The sequence below is a fragment of the Sus scrofa genome, chromosome 16 (assembly GCF_054392235.1).
Source record: "Sus scrofa isolate SSC_HxYL_T2T_F1_AM1 chromosome 16, Sscrofa_HxYL_maternal_Yorkshire_Landrace_v2.0, whole genome shotgun sequence".
Lineage (NCBI taxonomy): Eukaryota > Metazoa > Chordata > Mammalia > Artiodactyla > Suidae > Sus > Sus scrofa.
The window spans coordinates 44,162,170-44,183,253 of NC_139398.1; the positions used below are offsets into that span (position 1 = coordinate 44,162,170).

Genomic DNA, 21,084 nt, shown 5'->3' on the forward strand with positions numbered 1-21,084 from the left:
TCCTTAAATCATCAATAATATTGAGGGGTTTTTTGACCATTGTGATCCTCAGTTTTGGTCTAGGTTACCATTGGCTGAGATTCAGGTCATAAAAGGAATATTATACCTGTTATTTAACCTCAGGACCTTTGTGTTTTAGTACAACATGTAGCTGGACATGACCAGCTTTGTCAGGGTCTCATTTCATACCCAAATAAATAAATATGTAAATGAAATAATCCTTCTTAGGACTGACATTCGATCCAGTGTTTTAAAAGTTATTTGAGTTGTTAAATATAAAAATCTGATTGAGTATAGGAGTTCTATGAAAAGCTATTTTAGTATGAGAACATACAAATTTAAGAATTCAGACAATGGCCTTATTCAGAAGACTAGAAGCTTAGAAGCCCATTTTCTGACCCCAGTACATTTTTGCAGTCTTTTTTTTTTTTTTCCCCTCTCGGTTAGTGCTATCTGTTAGGAAATAAGTGACAAGGCTTTGATTCACCACATTTGCAAATTGCCCCACTAAAAAATATATCTTCAAAGAAAAATTTTGGAAGCTTTTATGTGTAGAATTGTATGGTTTTGAATAAGTCCTAATTATTTCACTAGGGAGTATATCTTTGAAACAACAAAAAATTTATGCTTACTTTACTTGACTTTTTTTTTTTTTTTAACAACTTTACAGTCATTTTTTAGTCAAATGGAGTTCATCCAGAAAAATCATTGCTTGCTGGTAAAGGGTAAAACTTAAATTTAAAAATTGGTTTTCTTTATCACAAAGCTCTTTTTATACTTATAGAGGATTAAAAGGCAAGTATTTGACAAAAAGTGTCAATGCAATTATGTAACTGATCTTTCATCGTGATATGGAATTGTAGTTGCACTCAAGACACAAAGGAAAAATATGCTTCAGGGTTTGGCTGTGAAATAACCGACATACAACAGAATCCCTCACCCCTGTAGTTTTTCACTCCAGACTCCAGGCAAGGGTGTCAGTTTGTGGATCATTCAGTTCTGCCCTCCTAAATAAGACCAGACTGACACAGAGCTGCAATTATTCTGTGGTGACATCACTACCATCCTGCCCTTTAGCTTGTATTTAAATGAATTATTCTTAGGTTACATAATGGAAGATTCCAACTTTAAATCGCCCTAGCAATGAAAGTCAGGGTGAGCTCTTTGTCTCTATTTTCACCTTATGGTGATGCTGCTAACACAGAAATAAGACTCTGAAAGCAGTTTAATCGCCTGCCTAAAAGCAGTGTCATACTTTTTCATAATACACAGAAGATTACTCCCAATTAAGTTCCAGTTTATATCTATTTCCAACTCTCTTTTAGATAGCACAGACCATTTTAATGATCAGATAGGAAAGGGGGGGGAAGCCTAATAAGATTGTTAGGATTTATGAAATTGGCATTAAAATTACAATAATAACAATTGCAGTAATCATTTATGGCCCTTGAGTTTTTTTTCTTAATTTTTTTGAAACTCATAGTTGAATTACTTGCTTATTCCTTTCATCTCATGAGTGGCAAAAGCTCTTTGGGGGCAGGTGTAATATTTATTTTCCCTTTTAATCACTCACAGCTCTTCCACATTACTTCTCACATAGTGGATGGACATTTTCATGTGTGCTGAATGAATTATCACACATTCAGAATGTAGTTACATATACAGATTTATTTACATGTGCAATCTACATACAGAGCAGACCCAGTCTCTTTGTCTCTCTTACTCTCAGTCTTTTTTAACTTTTTAATAGCTTTGGGTGGGGGCTGGAGAGGTGAGAAGGAAACATTGCATCAAGTCACTGTCACCTTTCTTTGCTACCCCACCTCCTCCTGCTTCCCCATCCCTCCCTCAGCCACAGGGCAGCAACAGAGCTGACAGGGAACCACTTATTGGACTAGACAGTTTCTCAGTTCCCTTCCATATTTTAGAACCCTCCCTCACCACCACCCCCAAAACCCCATCTCAATTTTACTTTCTAGCTCTATGAGCCTGCTTCCTGGTAGAAATCAAGCTCATGTCTGTTTCTGAGCCTCCTGTCCCATGACATTCTCCACCAGAACTGGAGCCCACATAAGATATCAGCCTGAGATCAGAGTTGAGTACTCTACTGACCCCCGCTGGAACTGATCAGCTATGGCCAGAAGGGTGGGACCCTGGATGTCTCATTTTAGATATGATGCTCATTACTGGACAAGTCAGTTGTAGCCTGAGAGGCAGGATCACTTATAAACATGGTAGCACCTTTTGGAACCTCTGGTTGGAGTGAGATAGGTGCCAAAAGTAAGTAGTTGCTGGCTCCTGATGTAATAGAAGCTCAAAACTAAACAACTGCTAAGCACTTCATACCTTCCACTTATAAGATATTATTTATTTCTAGAGAAGTCTAATATTAGGAAGGCATAATTAATTTCTTATAGGTTCTCCTAAACCCAATTGTTTGACGTAGGATCAGTCAAATAGATTTCTCTTGCAGGAATTATAATATATAACCACATACACTATACTATGTTAGAATACAGAATAAAGATTATCATTGGAAGCCTGGAAGCAGATCAGAAGGTGGCAAGAATACATGGGATGGTGAGAAATGATGAGGTTAGCAAGCTTCTAAAGTTGCAATACTTGAGGAAAACTTGTAACATGCATTCACATTCTTCTGCCATTAATCTTGCTATATTCTGTTTAAGTTCACTGATAATTGGAAAACTCTTTGGCATTTTTTCCTTCCATCTTTATGTGTTTAAATTTTCAGAAGTAGATATTCCATCCACCTCTAGCGTGCCGGACAGTTCTAAATTGAGTGATGACTTGTTTCTTTTACATCTTTGCCTGAGTGCCTCATGTTTGTGAAATATGAAATAGAGATGGCCAGTGGAAAGTCAGTAAGTCTTACTTGACTCACTTCCATATTTCTTAGTTAAACTTCCCCAGACACAGTAAGGAATTATGTGTTCCTGGAGCAGCACATGTGTCTCTCTCTTAATGTAACTCTCAGTTCCAGGGTGAGAATTAATCTGCAATTCTCTGAAGAGGCAATAATCCATCCATATAAATGGCACAGCCCTAGGATATGAAATAAGAAACTAGATTATGGACAGTTGCAGAGAAAATTATGGAAAGAAACTGGTGAAAATTCTAGCATTCATTACCTTCTCAGGCCCGTATATTTGTTTAAGCAAACAGCAAATGTGTCTAATCATAATGTTAATTCCATTTCCCAGATCTTTGGCTTTTTTTGCCCTTCCAAATTGACCATCTGCGATGTTAACCAGAGTGCAAGTATGAGATGGCTGCTCCCCTAGCAAACCTTTGGCCAGATCTCCACCACACTGTTGTTCGCCATGCCTGCCTCTGAATTTACCACATTTCCTAATCACGCCTCTATACTTTCTTCTACTGACTCCCACCTTTCACTCTGAATGTAAGTCATGAGGAAATAGGAAATGGGTAAAGATAAGTAAGCCCATCCATTCAAGTTCTTTTGTTTTGTGCCTCCCTGAGGCTCCAAAACAAGCATGGCTTTGTGGTTGTTCTAATTTCTTTGTTAAAATTATAAAAAGAAGAAAATGTAATGAAGTTTAAAAGATTTAGAGAAGTTGTATCTGGCAAAGCATCTTCAAACATATAATGATAATTATACAGATAAAATATGTAAGCTTTTTTTAAATCTTGAAATATTGTAGGTCAACAGGAAAATTAAAGGAATAACGGAATGAATACAAATGTACCCAATACCCATCATTGTGAAATCTAAGCATTTTCCCAGTATTGTTTATTTTTCATAAGAGACAAAACGGCATTGGGATTTTTGAGAAAACTCAGTAATAAGCAAATCTCTTTATCACTTGAGGTCAGAACCACTTGGGAAATGATCAAGAATCAGAATGGAGTACAGCTGAAAAATGAAGTTCCCACTATTGACCCCTAGATACAGCTGACTTACTCTCAAGCACCAGCTCAAAGCCTGACACTGGAGGAATAGAATGGTTTTGTTTTGCTTCCTGTGGGCAAGCTTACTTCTAAGAGAAACCCAGATAGTTTCTCCTTCCAAACTCACCAATCAGTTAAGTGTAAAAGATGAGGCAGGTGTAGAAATAGATTTTTTTTTAAAAAGTGTTACCGCTTGCGAAGCTCTCTCCACATGGAAGGAAATATCAGGAATGGGAAATAAACATTTTCCTCTAAAATATATAAAGTTAAAGTCACGTTTTTTCTCCTTTTAGATCCTATTCCTTCCTTACCTTTCCTCCAGTCCGGAATTAACCTTTACCTAAATTTTAAGATCCTCATATGTAACAAGTACTTGGTCACTAGAGTTTTGGTCCTAAGTAACAGAATGCTTCCATTTAAGGAAAACATTGGCTGCCTGTTCTTGAGAATATTGTCGATAACATCTGTATTTACTTCCATTTCAAGATACCCTCATAGTCCAATGGAAAGAATGTAAAAGATGATGCTAGTAGGTAGGAATAGAGTTTGGATCCAAGGATATTACTGATCAACTAATGTGCTAAAAGATCATCATGATCTCAGCGACAACAATATAGCTAAGAAAACAAAGTTTAGAGCTATCTCAAAACAGAAAAGAAAGCATCAAAAAGTTATCTCTTTCCCCTGAAAAAAAAACAAGCATTCTGCTGACCCTTGCCTTCTGAAATATTTCAACATTCCAGGCTACTGAGATTTTTCTTCATCTTATATAAATAAACCCCAATGTCCTTTAAAATACTTTCTACTTTATTTTCCAGTTTTTTCAAGGTGAATAACAAGTTCTATGTGTTTAGCTAACATTTTCCCTCTTGATAAACTGGGCAGATTTTATTTTCTTTTTTTTAATGATTTTTATTTCTTCCCATTATAGTTGGTTTACAGTGCTCCGTCAATTTCTACTGTACAGCAAAGTGACCCGGTCACAAACATATATCTATACATTCTTTTTCTCACATTATATTCCATCATGTTCCATCATAAGTGACTAGATATAATTCCCAGTGCCATGCAGCTGGATCTCATTGCTTATCCATTCAAAATGCAATAGTTTACATCTGTTAACCGCAGGTTACCTGTCCATTCCCCCCACCCCCCGGCAACCACAAGTCTATTCTTCAAGTCGAGTTTCTTTTCTGTGGAAAGATTTATCTGTGCCATATATTAGATTCCAGAGATAAGTGATATCATATGGTATTTGTCTTTCTCTTTTTGACTTACTTCACTTAGTATGAGAGTCTCTAGTTCCAACCATGTTGCTGCAAGTGGCATTATTTTGTTCTTTTTTATGGTTGAGTAATATTCCATTGTGTATCTATACCACATCTTAATCCTTTCATCTGTCAATGGATGTTTAGGTTGTTTCCATGTCTTGGCTATTGTGAATAGGGCTAGTGCAGTAATGAACATATGGGTGCATGTGTCTATTTCAAGGAAAGTTTTGTCTGTTTATATGCCCAAGAGTGGGATAGCTGGGTCATATGGTAATTCCATATTTAGTTTTCTTTTTTTTTTTTTTTTTGGTCTTTTGTCTTTTTAGGTCAGCACCCATGGCATATGGAGGTTCCCAGGCTAGGGGTCTAATTGGAGCTGTTGCTGCCGGCCTATGCCAGAGCCACAGCAACCCCAGATCTGAGCTGCATCTGTGACCTACACCACAGCCCATGGCAATGCCAGATCCTTAACCCACTCAGTGAGGCCAGGGATCAATCCCGAAACCTTATGGTTCCTAGTCAGATTTGTTTCCGCTGCACCACAACGGGAACTCCTATATTTAGTTTTCTTAGGTGACTCCATACTATTTTCCATAGTGGTTGTACCAGTTTACATTCCCACAAACAGTGTAGGAGGATACCCCTTTCTCCACACCCTCTCCAGCATTTGTTATTTGTTGACATGCTAATGATGGCCAATTTGACAGGTGTGAGGTGGTACTGAGAAGATTTTAAATTGAATAGAGGTATCATGGAGTTCCTGTCGTGGCTCAGTGGTTAATGAATCCGACTAGGAACCATGAGGTTGTGGGTTCGATCCCTGGCCTTGCTCAGTGGGTTAAGGATCTGGCATTGCTGTGAGCTGAGGTGTAGGTTGCAGATGTGGCTCAGATCCCATGTTGCTATGGCTGTGGTGTAAGCTGGCAGCTACAGTTCCAATCTGACCCCTAGTCTGGGAACCTCCATATGCTGCTGGAGTGGCCAAGAAATGGCAAAAAAGACCAAAAGAAAAATAAATTAATTAAAAAAAAATAAACTGAACAGAGGTATCAGAAAACTTCTGAATGAAGAGAATGTTTAGTAGTGAATGATATAATGGAAAACTGCTATAATAAATAACTAGGAAGGGGGAAAAATATACAAAATCATTTTAGTTTAAGCATTATTATATTATTAGGGGTAGTACTGAGCTGTCCAGAGAAATTAGCCAGTAAATGGAACAAGAGAATCCATAATGATATCTCTTAGTATTTGGAATTTGAAATTGTCAGTTAAAGCTACTGGGTACCTCTGGGATAAGGAAACAGTCCAAATGAGTGCTTTCAAGTAATATGTTTCTTTGAAATTTTAATGATTGTACTTTTACATTTATTTCTAATTTACTTTTTGTTACACCTAAGTGTGTTTTCACTTAATTTTAACTCTGAAATCCAAATTGTACAATGAAAACGAAAATGGCCCTTAACTCTCCTTTGTACTATTTGTACATTAGATAACTGGCTAACCCTATTTTTTTCCACATTTTTGAGATATCATTGGTTCAATCTCAGAGTCCAGTCTTACCCAACTACCATGTGCATTATGTCTATTGATGCCTTAGAAGAAGGGAGGTGAATAAAAAGTTTTACTTCCATTAACAAGTTCTTTTCAATGGATTTTGCTAATTCACATATAATTTCTTCTCAGCGATACATATGAGCCAGTGACACATTGCTACTCCTAAGGTTATTTTTCGCTCATGTGCACAACAGCTAGTTTCAGGGGTCAAGAAGATAAAGTAGTGTATGCGGTTATATAAATGATTTTCCTTTTCCTAATTTTCACTGGCGTTGTAAAACATATAAGCAAATAAGGAAAAAAGAAGTGGGATAAATTCACCATCCCCAGAGAAGCGATGGAAGTATCTGAAGTAGTGACCATGCCTCATGCACTTGGACATGTGTATGGCCTTCAGAAGCCAAGACCCAGGCCATTCAGAAAAACTGTCCCAATACATGGTATAGAAGAGTTGATAATAGAATCTCTTGGTTCTTGGAGTTGGAAATTGCCAGTTAAAGCTACCAGAAAAATTGAAAATCATTTATTTTACAGTGTATACTACCTCTTAGCTTTTCTGACCCTGAAACATACGTATTGTGCATGCTTTAAAAAATAACTTAAAACTGGCAATGTCTTACTATCTCACTGGGAAGAAGTTAAATATAAATTAATAAAATTCATTGAGAAGTTTTCATTACCAAAAACACAACATTCACTCCGATTCTTACATATCCAAAGACTTCATATCTCCTGTCTGGGTAAACACTTAAACTGGGTGCAACCCTACTCTGTTTTCAATTGTAATTTGCTTTTCCATATGCAGCTCTCTGTGCTGTGTAGTTACAGAAAGTAATAAGTTCAGCTCTCAGGACGCCAGGGCAGCTGGAGAACAGAGTTCTGTGATCATGTTGCTTACACAAACACACAAGTTGTGTTTCCTACAGTGGGATCCAGGGACCCCTAAGGTTCGGCAGCTTTTTCATCTTGTAAAATACAGACTGAGAAGATAATGCTGATAGGGTGGAGGCATTGGGTTCTGAGACTGTTTAAGAACTTCAGGAGAAAGCATGGTCTGCGAGGAACTGGCAAAGCAGGCAATTATGTGTGGTGGGAAGGAGGATACGGGGGGAAAAAAAAGCAGATGTCTGTAGATACTACAAAGGAAAATAAACACTGTGGAAAAACAAACTTATGTAGAAAAATTTAGAAGAGAGATTTTTAACAAAGGATGTTTGGAACACACTCCATTGGAGTTTAATATTCTGGGCAGCACTTATGAAAGGGGACAAGTTCTTACAGCCAGAATGACCTTTAACTAAAAATCCTCATTTCTTTGTTTATTCCATCCTGTTCCATTTAACAAACTTGTATTAAACACCTACTATGTGCCAAGATTTAGACCCGCTTGTCTTCTTCCTACCAGTCATATACAGATACACACATATACACACACTCACTTTGAAGTTCAAATACCATTTGTAATAACTGAAGGCCCTCAGGACATTAGCACTGAAAGTCAAAACACTTTGCTCACTACAGCAAACTGAAGTTAAAAAGCAGCTTCCCAGGATGAAACTTGGAAAATGCTTGAACACCGAGGTGTTTATTTTGATTGGCTTTTCTGGACTTGCTGATGGAGGTAAATATCTTGCTGACATATTACATCATTTCTGTTGAAAGGACTTTGAATGGTGAGATTGACTGAGCCAGATTTTCTTCTTATGTAACTTATGGGGAAGGTCCAGTTTGTTTGAAGGAGATACTGAGTTGGGTATGGTATGTTCTCCAGAAAATAGAAATGTTCTGAATTTGAAATTATGGTGTCATTTCCAAATGATTGTGTTTATTCTATGCTCTTTGCTCAAGGCTCTCATATTATCTTATTTTCCTTGTATTTTTATTTCCAGTATCTTCACCACTGGAGTTCTTTAGCTCCTCCTTCTCAAGATTGCAATGCTATAAAAATAATCATCTCAGCTAACAAATCAACTAGAACGATGTAGTACATTAACTTTTGTGAATAGATTCATGTATACTCTAGATCAAAATTTACCTTTTAGGGAAACATGGACACCAAAACTGAGATCCAACTCAAAGTAATTAAGATTTCAGGTCCATAGCACTAATATTATAAAGATGTTTCATTATATATTACAAGGTAAGGAAAAGTCTTCCAACTCTAACCAGCTCTTATCATTGAAATGCTTTTCTTCCAACTCTCTGGAGTGCCTCGAACTTGAATGCATCTTATTTGAATCCAAGGAGAAAAGAAATGTAAATTTGGAGTAATATAAAATACCTAATGCCTTATGTCATTCGTTAGAGTAAGTGCACATGATTTGGGGAGTTGATATCCCTTCAAGCAGGAGTGGATGAACTCCTTTCACCTGGAGGCTTTGGCACAGCGAGAGATAAGAGGTGCCCAGGACGCATGGAGCTCAGGCCTGGGGAGGACAGGGGACTCTACGGTTATGCACCACAGGGGTTGCACTCCTAGGTGTGCTGATTCTCAGGTGGCTCAAGACGGTGGCTCAGTGTAGCCTAAATATTTTAGAAGAGTCATTGCAGGCTCTTGCTGTCCTTAGAATAGACTTTAAATAGGTTGGGAGGGAGTAGATTATCACTGGAGTGAGAGAAGCCTCGACTTGCTATTGGCTCAAAGCTGGGTGGCATCACCAGTATGCATTGTCTCTTGAGGGAGTGAGATGAGGTCCAAGGGATCTAACCATGAGTTCAGGCTTCCCTGTGCCCCTCCCCCTCAGCGTGCTCTTCTGCCTGGAAGGCCTGATACCCTCACCTCAGATGTTCTTCACAGATGTCATTGCAGCTGGGTTTAGAAACAGGAAATTTGCTATGGAAAAGAGTCAATGAGCCCACTGTCCTGCACCAATGATATAACACATCTCTATCACTTTTCAAGATACAAATGGTCATCAGAATGGAGGGAAATCCACTTCCAAAAGAAAACTCAAATGCCAGATGGTAAACTAACTCTTTGGGTTCTACCTATGAAAGCAGTTAACTCATTTATTGAGCATTCTCTATTACTACATGAATAATTGTATATCTCACAGCAGCCAATACCTGGAAGGTATTTATAAGCTCATTTTATTTCATTTCATTTTTTTTCTTTTTAGCTACCCCAGGGCATATGGAGTTCCCAGGCCAGGGATCAGATCCAAGCCATAGTTGCAACTCCAGGCCTTAATCCACAGTGTCAGGCCAGGGATCAAACCTGCATCCAGTACTGCAGAGACACTGTCAATCCTGTTGTGCCACAGCAGAAACTCCTATAAGATCATTTTATTTTTTATTTTATTATTAATATTATTTTGCTTTTGGGGGCCACACCCATGGCTTGTGGAAGTTCCCAGGCTAGGGGTTGAATTGGAACTCCAGCTGCCAGCTTATATATCCATGCTGGATCCTTAACCCACTGAGCGAGGCCAAGGGATTGAAACCGCAGCCTCATGGATACTAGTCAGGTTCATTACTGCTGAGCAACAACAGGAAGCCCAAGTTCATTATAAATATGAAAAGCTAGAGCCCACTTGAATATTTTTTCAGGTAGGTTGTAAGATCTGTGAAAACTAGAGCACTGTCTTTTTATGACAAGTATGTATCTCCAAGTCCTAACATATATCCAGCCCCAAATAAAGACTTAAGTAATATTTATGGAGTTGTTGAATAAATATGAATAATTGAATAAATAAGTGAAAGGGCTAGGTTGAAGCCCAGACTAATATATCTCTAAAGATCACCATTTTTCTATACCGTCAAGGAGTTTGCCCTAAGAACCATTAATTAACTATAATAATAATTATGATTACTACAATTATTATCATTTCCCATCCTAATACTGTATCATTTTTTCATTCTTTATATTAAAGTGATGTTAATTGCATGATTTATATTATTTCTAGTTTGGATAAACATATGTAGGAAGTTGTTAAAAGAAAGTGATAGCATTTAAATATGTATTCCTAGTCACCATTTATTTGATACTCTCTTGCTTTGGGCTTAAAATTTAAAATATTCAGAATTCCATTAGCTCTTAAATACTGTAATCTGAATATTACTAGGTCAGCATTTCTGGACCACCCTGTGAAAGACAGACCTTTCTCATTAAGAAGTAAACAATCAAACAGGCTGTAGTGACTCTTTTTAGAACTCAGAGGATGTGTGGAGGAGGGCCCTTCCTTCCCTGGAGAGTCACCGCCCGCTAGCAATGCCCAGGCTTTGCCCTCTTCATTCAGCTTTTCTTGCCAGTCCTACCCTTAAGTGCTCCAAAGTTACAAGATGATCAGGAGCTCTCGTGGGCCATTTGAGGATTGTGTTGCGCTAGGTTTTTTTTTTTTTTTTTAATTGAAGTATAGTTGATTTACAGTTGTCTTAGTTTCAGGTGTACAGCATAATGATTCAGTTATATATATTCTTCTCCAGATTCTTTTTCCAAATAGGTTATTACAAAATACTGAGTGGAGTTCCCTGTGCTATGCAGTAAGGTCCTTGTTAGTTATCTATTTTATATGTAGTAATGTGCATATATTAATCCCAAACTCCCAATTTATTGCTCCTTCCCCCCTTCCCCTTTGATGCTCAACAGTACTAATTATTAGAGAAATGCAAATCGAAACTACAAGGAGGTATTATCTCACTCTGGTCAGAATGGCTATCATCAAAAAGTTTACAAATAATAAATGCTAGAGGAAGTATAGGGAAAAATAAACCCTCTTACACTGTTGGTGCGAATGTAAATTGGTACAGCCACCATGAAGAATGTATGGAGGTTCCTTAAAAAACTAAAAATAGAGCTACCATATGATCCTGAGATGCCATTCTTGGGCATTTATCTAGAGAAAACCATAGTTCAAAAAGATATATGCAACCCATTGTTCATTGCCACACCATTTACATTAGCCAAGACATGGAAGCATCCTAAATGTCCGTTAACAGAAGGTTGGATAGAGAAGATGTGGTATGTATATACAATGGGATATTACTCAGAGATAAAAAAAGAATGAAATAATATATTTGCAGCAACATGGATAGGTCTAGAGAATATCATACTAAGTGAAGTAAGTCAGAGAAAGGCAAATATATAACTCATATGTGGAATCAAAAAAAAGGGTGGTGAACTTATATACAAAGCAGAAATAGAACCACAAACATAGAAGACAAACTTATGGGTTATTGTTTTTTATTTTTACGAATCTAACCAACTGAATAGCACGCTAGTCACCGTAAGTCTATGTTTTGACCTCTGAAGACCAAAGTTGACTTATATCTCTGCCACTAACACAACCTGACCTTGGACAAATCACTTAACCCCTCTGAGCTCCAGTTTCCAACACACGGAAAAGAGAGTAATGACTGCTATCCTGCCTAACCTCTGCAATTTATATGAAGATGTTTGTAAGCAGAAAACAGTACACAACTACAGGTTATGTACTTTCTTTCTTTCTCTCATTTAGTTGTCTTACACATCATATTCTATCCTGGAAGAAAGAAATTGCATAAAGTGTTCTCTTTTACAAGAGCTATCCTTCAATACCAACCCTCTCATCATCCTCTTCAGTTTTAAGCCCTTAGATATATAGCTCATATAACCATATTTGAAGGGGAGCAAGCCTTTCCATTTCTTTTCTACCTAAATGTTATGTGTTTTAGCTGAAGTCCCTTATGCAGCTTTATCTAGCCCGGTGGCCATGATTTCTCTCCTCATTACAACATTCCCTCTACTCCCAGCATCCTCCTGGCCACGGCCACTGTGGAGGAGCCCCCTCCCCAAATTGCTTCTCAGAAGGTGGAACTACATAGACTCATAGTGGCCTCTCTTCTGAATCCATCTCCATGTCACCTTCTACCAGCTCTTCCCAGTTTTAGAGTTGATATAAAACTTGAATTAATGTGAATTCTTTGAGAGTCCTGAGGAAATGTAGGCAAATTTCTCTGTCATCCTAAGTTTCCTTCTCCTCATCTGCCCCGTGATGGTAATAATGGTATTTGTAGGCTTGTTGGCAAATTAAATGAGATGGAGCACATGAGGTATAACACATAGTAAGCATACTATGTAGTTGTTAATACTATTAAAAGAAAAATTCTCTTTTTGACTGGCACATGTGAAATCAGAACTCTTGACATCTGATTATTTTCTACATTTTATTTTCCATCATTTTCACCCCATGTTACTCATAAAGGCACCTCAGTCTCTTTGCTCCTTTTGTGTGTTTTTTTTTTTTTCACTTTGATCGAGAATAAGTATGATTTTGTTTTACTTCTGGTACATAAAGTTCCAAGACAACCTAATATTACAACGTGAACATTGAACTAAAAGTTATGAGACATTGCTTTTACTGTTTATGCACTCCTTTAAATCAAAAGAACAAGATGTAAACTATTTTTTATGTCATCTCCTGTGCTTCAGGCTCCTTGGTGCCTTAAAAAACATGAAAGAGGCTGATTTACGATCACTTTGGGAAAATTGCCTGTGGAATTCTAAGGACAGGAAATGAAAAAAAAAAAAAAAAGTGCAGCACACACCCCCGGACATTCCACACAACATGTAGAACAAACAAACAGGCCCCCAAAAGGAAACCCAAAGCTCTTGATCTTCTGTTGAGGAGCACCCTGAATGGCCTTTGGGAGCGCATACACCAAAGGTGATGACTGCTAGAAAAAGACCCTGATTTAAGATAATCCTTTCCCCCCTTATATCTGAAGGATGGTGAGTAGTCTTAATTTAGGTAAATTCTGTTACCTTCATCAGCAATATGAAAGAGGGGTACCATATCACAGACCTATACTTCTCAGAACTTAACAGGAGTCTGATTTTTTGGGAAACTTGTTGGGATGTAGATACTGATTCAGAAACTCGGGGGCGGGGGGGGTGGGTTGAGATTCTGGGTCCCTCACAAGTCCCAGATGATGCAGTTGCTGCTGGTCTGCAGGCCACATTTGGTTTTCAGGCACCTTCTTCAACAAAATCATTAGTGGTGGTTTTCTGATCCTTGTCTACAGGACAGTGTTTTTCAGCTTAGGGTGTTTTTGGCCCCAAGGGAGATTGGCAGTGTCCGAAGACATTTTTGATCCTCACATCTCAGTGAGGACTACTGACATCATGTGGCTAGGGGCCAGGGATGCTACCAAACACCCTGTAATGCACAGGGTAGCCCCTCAAAGAATATGCTGACCCCAGATGTCACTTGTACCAAAGTTGAGAAATCCTGTTGTAGAAATACTATTTTGTGTATCATATCAAAAATAATCTGTTGAAAGTATTTTTAAAAAACTGTGAAGAAGAGTGGGAACATGTGCTATTTAGTTTAGAGAGTGAGCAGTGTTTAAAACTGTCTTCAAATATATGAAAGGCCATTATGAAGAAGATGGTAACCAGCTGTTCACCATCATCCTTGAAGAATGAACAGGAAATGTACATAAATGGACCTGTGCTACCCATCCATTTTTCTGCATCTCCCACGTCAGCCAGGCAAATCTTTCTATGGTCTTCCATATTTGTTCTGCCCTGTATCTTATCACTTGCAGAGATGTTCCCAAATTCTTGGGCCATGTTTTTTTCTCACTGCCAAGTTCAATCTCTTCTTCTGCTTAATACTCTAACTTAAAAATATCCATCTCCATAAAGTCTTCCTTAACTAAGATGAAATAGTTGCCAGTTCACTTCCACCTACAACTGGCACACTTTCTCCTTCATGTTTTATCTTTCATTCTATGAATGTGTTATTGCCCATTTGTACACAAGGAGCTGTGCTAGATTTTGAGAAGGGATAAGGGCAAGGGGTAAAAGAGGCTCTACCTTTAAGAATTTTCCAATCTAGGGCAGAAAAAAAAATCTCACACAGGGAACCTCAATGTAGATAGTATTTAATAATTGTTTCTATGAGAGATTTTTTTTTTAATGAAGTAAGAGGGTTTAGTAGTTAAAAGATTATTTCCAGGTGGGGAGGTCAGTGTAAGACTTTATTCATAGGTATACATAAGTATCTTTTTGTGAAGACTAATGTTCTCTAGGTTGTGTACAATTTTGTGTATCAAACATTTAATATTGTTACCAAAATTTGAAGGTTATGAATTAGAGCATGTGATGAGTTAGAGCCTGAATTTAGACTATACCCATGGAAGACTTTACAGTGGATAGGGAAAGAAAATGTTTCTGTCTACAGGAAGCTGTATGTCATGGTTTCAGCAAAGGAGAGTGAATTAAATCACTTTTGAACATACCTTACAATACTGTGTGATTTTATAAGGGTGTACTCTTTGGGAAGGATTGTTCATTACATCTAGGAGGTGAATACTTTGAAACTTCACAAGTATACTATGGAATATGGAACCATCCATTTGAGAGAATGTGACACCATCCAGAACCTTTCAAGACAGAGCCTCACCTATAAAAGATTTCCATGACCTGAATTACAAAGAAATTGAAGAGATTTAACCCTCATTGAATATCTAGTATGTGCCAGGCATTGTGTAAACTCTTTAGACCTATCATCTAATTTATTTTTTTTTTCAAAATATACTCTAAAAATTTTTAATTTTTTTAAAATTTTATGGGAGTATAGTTGACTTATAATGTCATGTTCATTTCAGGTATATCATTGAATTTCATCTCAGTAGCACCCTGTCAGGTTATTACCAACAACGCTATATGGTGACTTTAGTGCATAAGTTTAAGCTTCCACTCACTGCTTGATTCAGAGGGGGAAGCAGAGCAAATCTCAAGCCTTCCTAGGAAGCCCTCTCTGGATGGAGACAGTCACCTTGCCTTCCCTTTCGAAGCAGCAAGGAGAAAGCTTCATCCTTTGAGGCTTTAATTGGTGATGCTTGTATCCTCTTTGGTCAAAACGGGCAAGTGAAGCTGTTTACATTTCATTAGTGGCCCTGGTTGGCTGTAGGGATCACTACTGAAAAACTGTGTGCAACTGCATTAGTCATATGTGAGCATGAGTTTCTGCCAGCTCCTTCCCACACATTCCGAAACTTTTAGTTCTGGGAATGGTACAGATACTAAATTACTACGGGATTTAGCTTGAATGTTAATACTTATGTTCTTTAAAGTCATTATGTTGATTTCCAGTCAGTCATACAGTTAATATTGCAGACCTTCCTTGTAGTTCTCATTCTTTGAGCATCATTGCTCTTTTTAATAAGCGCCCAGCTTTGAATTGTAACCTCAAGAATGCCTTCGTAATTCAAAACATGAGGGAATCCTAGTTAACCCTGTGTAACTGGACTTTGTTTTCCCTCTTAAAGTTCTTCTAGGCTTCTGCCTATCATTCAATGTGGATGTGAAAAACTCAATGACTTTCAGTGGCCCGGTGGAGGACATGTTTGGATATACTGTTCAACAATATGAAAATGAAGAAGGAAAATGGTAAGTCAGTGGGTTTTGTTGTTGCTGTTATTTAATTTCCTTACAAGGTAATGGAAAGTATTATCTGGCTACAGTTTGTTTTATGAATGACACTTAGAATGAAAGATTGATGGTAGAAAATGCAGTCTAATCACTTGGTAATGGAAATTGACAAAGGAAAAAAGGAAAAATTCCTTGGCAATATTCAAAGATGTGGTTAGTGATTTCTGTTGAAACCTGGGGTGATCTCAAGGAGGGTCCTTATCCAAAATAGTCATTGTTCTATAATTATGTTATTCTGGCAAGAGTTCTTTAACTGTCCTCATTTTAGTATAGCTGAAATTCAGGAGAGATTCAGAGCCAGATGACATGCTGTCTTGAGAGGATTAATATCACTTCCAAAATATAATATTGGGCTTTACTGACCTAATGAGTTTGGTCTATTACTTATAACGAACCTTATGGAATTTCTGTTATACAATTTTAAACCCTTTAATGTTGATTAAGTTCAATTTACAATTTTTAAAGCATATTTAGCTTTTGAAAGTCATACAAAATTAATTTTAGAGCTCTTTTGCTTTATGTGTAACATAATTTTTAGTGAGTCCTTTTTTTTTTTTTTTTTTTTTTTTTGGTCTTTTTTGCCATTTCTTGGGCTGCTCCCGTGGCATACGGAGGTTCCCAGGCTAGGGGTCAAATCGGAGCTATAGTCACCAGCCTACGCCAGAGCCACAGCAATGCGGGACCCGAGCTGCGTCTGCAGCCTACACCACAGCTCACAGCAACGCCAGATCCTTAACCCACTGAGCAAGGCCAGGGATCGAACCCGCAACCACATGGTTCTTAGTCAGATTCGCTAACCACTGAGCCACGACAGGAACTCCAATGTGAGTCCTTTTTTAAATTGGACCTTGTAGAAAAAAAGAACAGGACTTAAACTTTGCTTCAGTTTAGTAACTTAAACTAAACAAGCTCACTTTTCTAGTAACTACAATGCTATAAACAAAAAGGGATTTATATCTACTTGGAAGACAGTCATCTATCACTCTTCTATATTTCACAAATGAAAAGATAGGGCTTTTTGATATTTATCTTCTAGATTTGCTTAGTTTGAGGACAATCCTCTAAGTACTATTGAAGTAAGGAACTGAGTTCTCACATTTTCCAAGTGCAGACATTGTATCCTAGGTATGAACTAGAATTTGCAGGTATGTTTACTCCTCTAATATCCTTATAAATATCTCAGATGAGACATCTAATAACAGATTATGAGTTTTTCTATCCTCTGTCCTTCCATTCTATGCTCTAACTTCACCACCTACCTCCTTTTTTTAAAATTAAACAGACAAAGTCCTCTCTATGGACACCACTTTTATTCTTTTAGGCATTGTGTATGCAATTCAGGGAGTTCTACTTTTGGAGTGTTACCAAACTCAGGTCTGGCTGCTCAAAAATCAATGCTTGAGAGAGGCAAATATTGGTAGAAAGGAGAGTTGCTTTTAATCAGAATGCTGGCAATCTTGAGAGATGGTAGATTCAGTGTTCCCAACAAACTACCTCTGAAGATTCTGCTGGGCCATGAAAGTTTTTTAAGGGAAAAGGGGATGTAATCTTACTTAATCACTGAGACAGGGGGGTGGTCAGAGTTGTGGCCATCCTTCACTGTGCACAGTTGTGTGCAGGCTTGTCGACGACTCATGATCTGTCTAGAGATGCTATCTTGTTCACATGGTTTGTGAGATTATTGAAGGGGATGCTGGGAAAGAGATCTTGTCATCTGTTAATTACTTAGCCTTCATTTCTACTTCTTCCATCTATGGAAAGAACCAACAGGTTAGGCAAGGTATTGCATGATCAAAAGATTTGAAAGGCATGCTAGGGCTGGAGATGAGAGAGCACAGAGTGCCTGGTTTAAGGCTAGTGACCAGACAAAGGGCCTCCTGCAGAAAGCTCCTTCCTAAAGAGCTCTTTCCTGCCCAAAGCTGCTTACAAGAGAATAGTGGTGAGTAGGCCAACTGGTCAAGCTTATCTTTGTGCATAAGATATAATAAACTGAAACTTGGCGCATGTTTTTCATAAAAAGCTTTACGTTTTCATAAAATACATATTAAAGTCAATTCTGACTAATTACTAATAGTTACATAAATTTTAAAGAGGGATATAATAAATAGCAAACCTTAAAGACTTAAACCACTTATTAAAATTAACTATCTTTGTAAAGAATAGTCAAATACAGCCAGCCCTTTCTATCTGCAGGTTTTGGATCTGCTGATTAAACCAGCTGTGGAACCTGGGGATATGGAGGGCTGACTACACCAGGCCATTTTATGTAAGGGACTTGAGCATCTGCAAAGTCTGTTACCCTCTTGGGGCCCTGGAACCCATCTCCTGCAGATACCGAGGAATGACTATATTATTAGCATATTTTATGAAAGTCTGGTTTTCACTTTCTGATTTGAGGAAAACCCATAAGTTTCCTTCTTCATCTAGTCCTCTCTGATTTGGGGGCAGTCTGCTATAAGAAGCTCTTAATTATCTGAAGGAATCTTAGTAGAGTAAGAAGGGGTTAATATTTCCTCTCGGAGCCTTAGTGCACTCATTTGATCTCTTCTGTTTACTGTCCCTTATAAGAGCCCACCCTACTGCGAGATTTCCATTGTCTACATTTGCCAGTCCCTCTCTTTCAAGACAACAGAAGGCAAAGAAATGGGAAACGAAGAGATCAGGCCTGAATGGGGCCTTGATGTCATGATGAACTTCCTTCCCATAGAACTCTGCTCTTTGAAGAAGAGAAAAAGAGACAGCCAGACCAACATTTGGAAAGAAACAAGAGAGACAGAGTGTGTATCTTAAGAATAAGATTGAAAAAAATATGTTGCTAATGGTCTGTCTGAATGAGTCTATACCAAATTGAACTTTAGGCAGACCATTCAAAATTCTATATATATATGAGTAAGATAATAAGTTATGAGCTTGTTGAGATTAGATACTGTGCCTTGTACATCTTGCTTCATTCACTAAATCCTGCCTGGGTTGGAGGTTTTTCTTCAGTCATAGCATAAATGTGGGCCAATCAAGCAGCAAGCATTTATGTAATACATCCTATGGGCTAGAATCATACCAAAGTCGATGGGAGATATAAGTATAGGACAAATATACAAGCTTATAACCGAGCAGAGGATGTTTATCAAATAATTAATAATAAAGAATAGTGCTTGAGTTCCCGCTGTGGCTCAGTGGTAATGAACTCAACTAGTATCCAAGAGGACATGAGTTCGATCCCTGGCCTCACTCAGTGGGTTAAGAATCAGCATTGCCTCCTGTAGTTGCAGACTCAGCTTGAATTTTGCATTGCTGTGGCCGTGGCATAGGTTCAGAGCTGCAGCTCTGATTCAACCCCTAGCCTAGGAACTTCCATATGCTACAGGTGCAACCCTAAAAAGACAACAACAACAAAAAATAGTGCTGATCAGTGTGGTATAGACCTTTCAATGGGAGTTCAAAGCAGGAGGAGGTGATACTTGATTCTTGAGCTGAATCTTGAAAGAGGACTTGCCTTTTAATAACAAAAGAAGAAATGTCTCTGTAAGCTGGGAACCTACATAAGCAAATCTTGAGAATAGTGAGCAAGAATAGTCTGGAGAATAAGTGAGCATGTCAGAAAACAAATAGGTCTAACATTGGGATGATAGAGGGAAAAGGATGGTGGCAGACCTTAAAAACCAAAGGAGTTTGTACCTAAGTAGAGGGTATTGAGAAACCATTATAGGTTGTTTTATGAAACTTGGTTTAGGAAATTCGCTGTAGGTAGTATTGGAAAAAGGAGTGTATGAAATGGGGGAAACTTACAGTCAAGTAAGAACAGCAATCTGGTTTTGGCCCTGGGCTAGATTAGAGCAAACTGCAATAAAAGACTCATGTATACAAGATAAATTTAGATAAATAATTGTCTTGTGGAAGTTCAGGAATGGCAAATGAAGGTGTAGGAGGAATCACACATATTCCAAAAATTTCTACACTAGATTACTGGGAAGTGGGCAGTTGTTCAGAGAGAAATGTGTAGGAAAGGAAAATCAGTTTTATCAGGAAGGTGATAAGTATGATTTAAAACGTCTTGAGCTCGAGGCAATGTCTAAGTAGTTGGAAACTTCAAAATGGAAAATTGTTAAGAGAGAGAAGTTAATATATAAGAGGAAATGTTTAGAAAGTAAGAACTGGTTTTGCTTCCTGCTTGCAACCCTGTTCATTGCCCAGCATCTGGCACAGGGCCTTAAACATAGTATGTACTCAATGATTATTTGTTGGCTGAATAACTGAATCCAGTTTAACTTCCTCTTCTCATTGATAAAAAACGGACACAAAAAATGAGGTTAACACTGACTCACCCATGACTATTATAAAACAAAAAGAAAACAAACAAAAAACAAATCAGAAGTGTTAGCAAGGATGTGGAGAAAAGGGAACACTTGTAGACTGTTCGTAGGAAGGAAATTGGTACAGCCACTAGGGAAAATAGTATAGAAGCTCCTCAAAAAGTTAAAAATAGAACTATCCACTTCTGGGTAAATATCCAAAGGAACTGAAATCAAGATCTTGAAAAGAAGGAGTTCCCATTGTGGCTCAGCAGGTTAAAGACCTGACATTGTCTCTGTGAGGATGCAGGCTTGATCCCTGGCCTCTCTCAGTGGGTTAAGATCTGGTGTTGTCACAAGCTGTAGTGTTAGGTTGCAGACATGGCTTAGATCTGGTATTTCTATGGTGGTGGCATAGATCTCAGCTGCACTCTGATTCAACCCCTAGCCCAGGAAATTCCATATGCTGTAAGTGTGGCTGTGAAAAGAAAAAAAATCTTGAAAAGATATATCTGTACCTCTATGTTCATGGCAGCATTATTGACAATTGCCAAGATTTGAAAGCAAGCGAAATGTCCATTGACAAATGAATAGATTTTAAAGATTTTTTTTTTTTTTT

General features: G+C 37.9%; 1 protein-coding gene and 1 long non-coding RNA gene across 4 annotated transcripts in view; both read left to right on the plus strand.

Moving 5' to 3' along the window:
• The window catches only part of ITGA1 (integrin subunit alpha 1), a 174,225-nt gene that overhangs the window by 41,844 nt on the left and 111,297 nt on the right, over positions 1–21,084 (plus strand). For all 3 annotated transcript variants that reach the window (XR_014831285.1, XR_014831286.1, XM_021076769.2), the window contains exon 2: positions 16,014–16,134. Coding sequence is in view for 1 of the 3 variants with exons in the window: in XM_021076769.2 (XP_020932428.2) it covers positions 16,014–16,134 (121 nt within the window). In the remaining 2 variants the exon portion in view is untranslated. The remainder of the gene's footprint in view (positions 1–16,013; positions 16,135–21,084) is intronic.
• Positions 1,418–13,224, plus strand: LOC146395540 (uncharacterized). The gene is made up of 2 exons (XR_014831296.1): positions 1,418–5,527; positions 6,153–13,224. It is a non-coding gene; the product is annotated as an uncharacterized LOC146395540 (long non-coding RNA).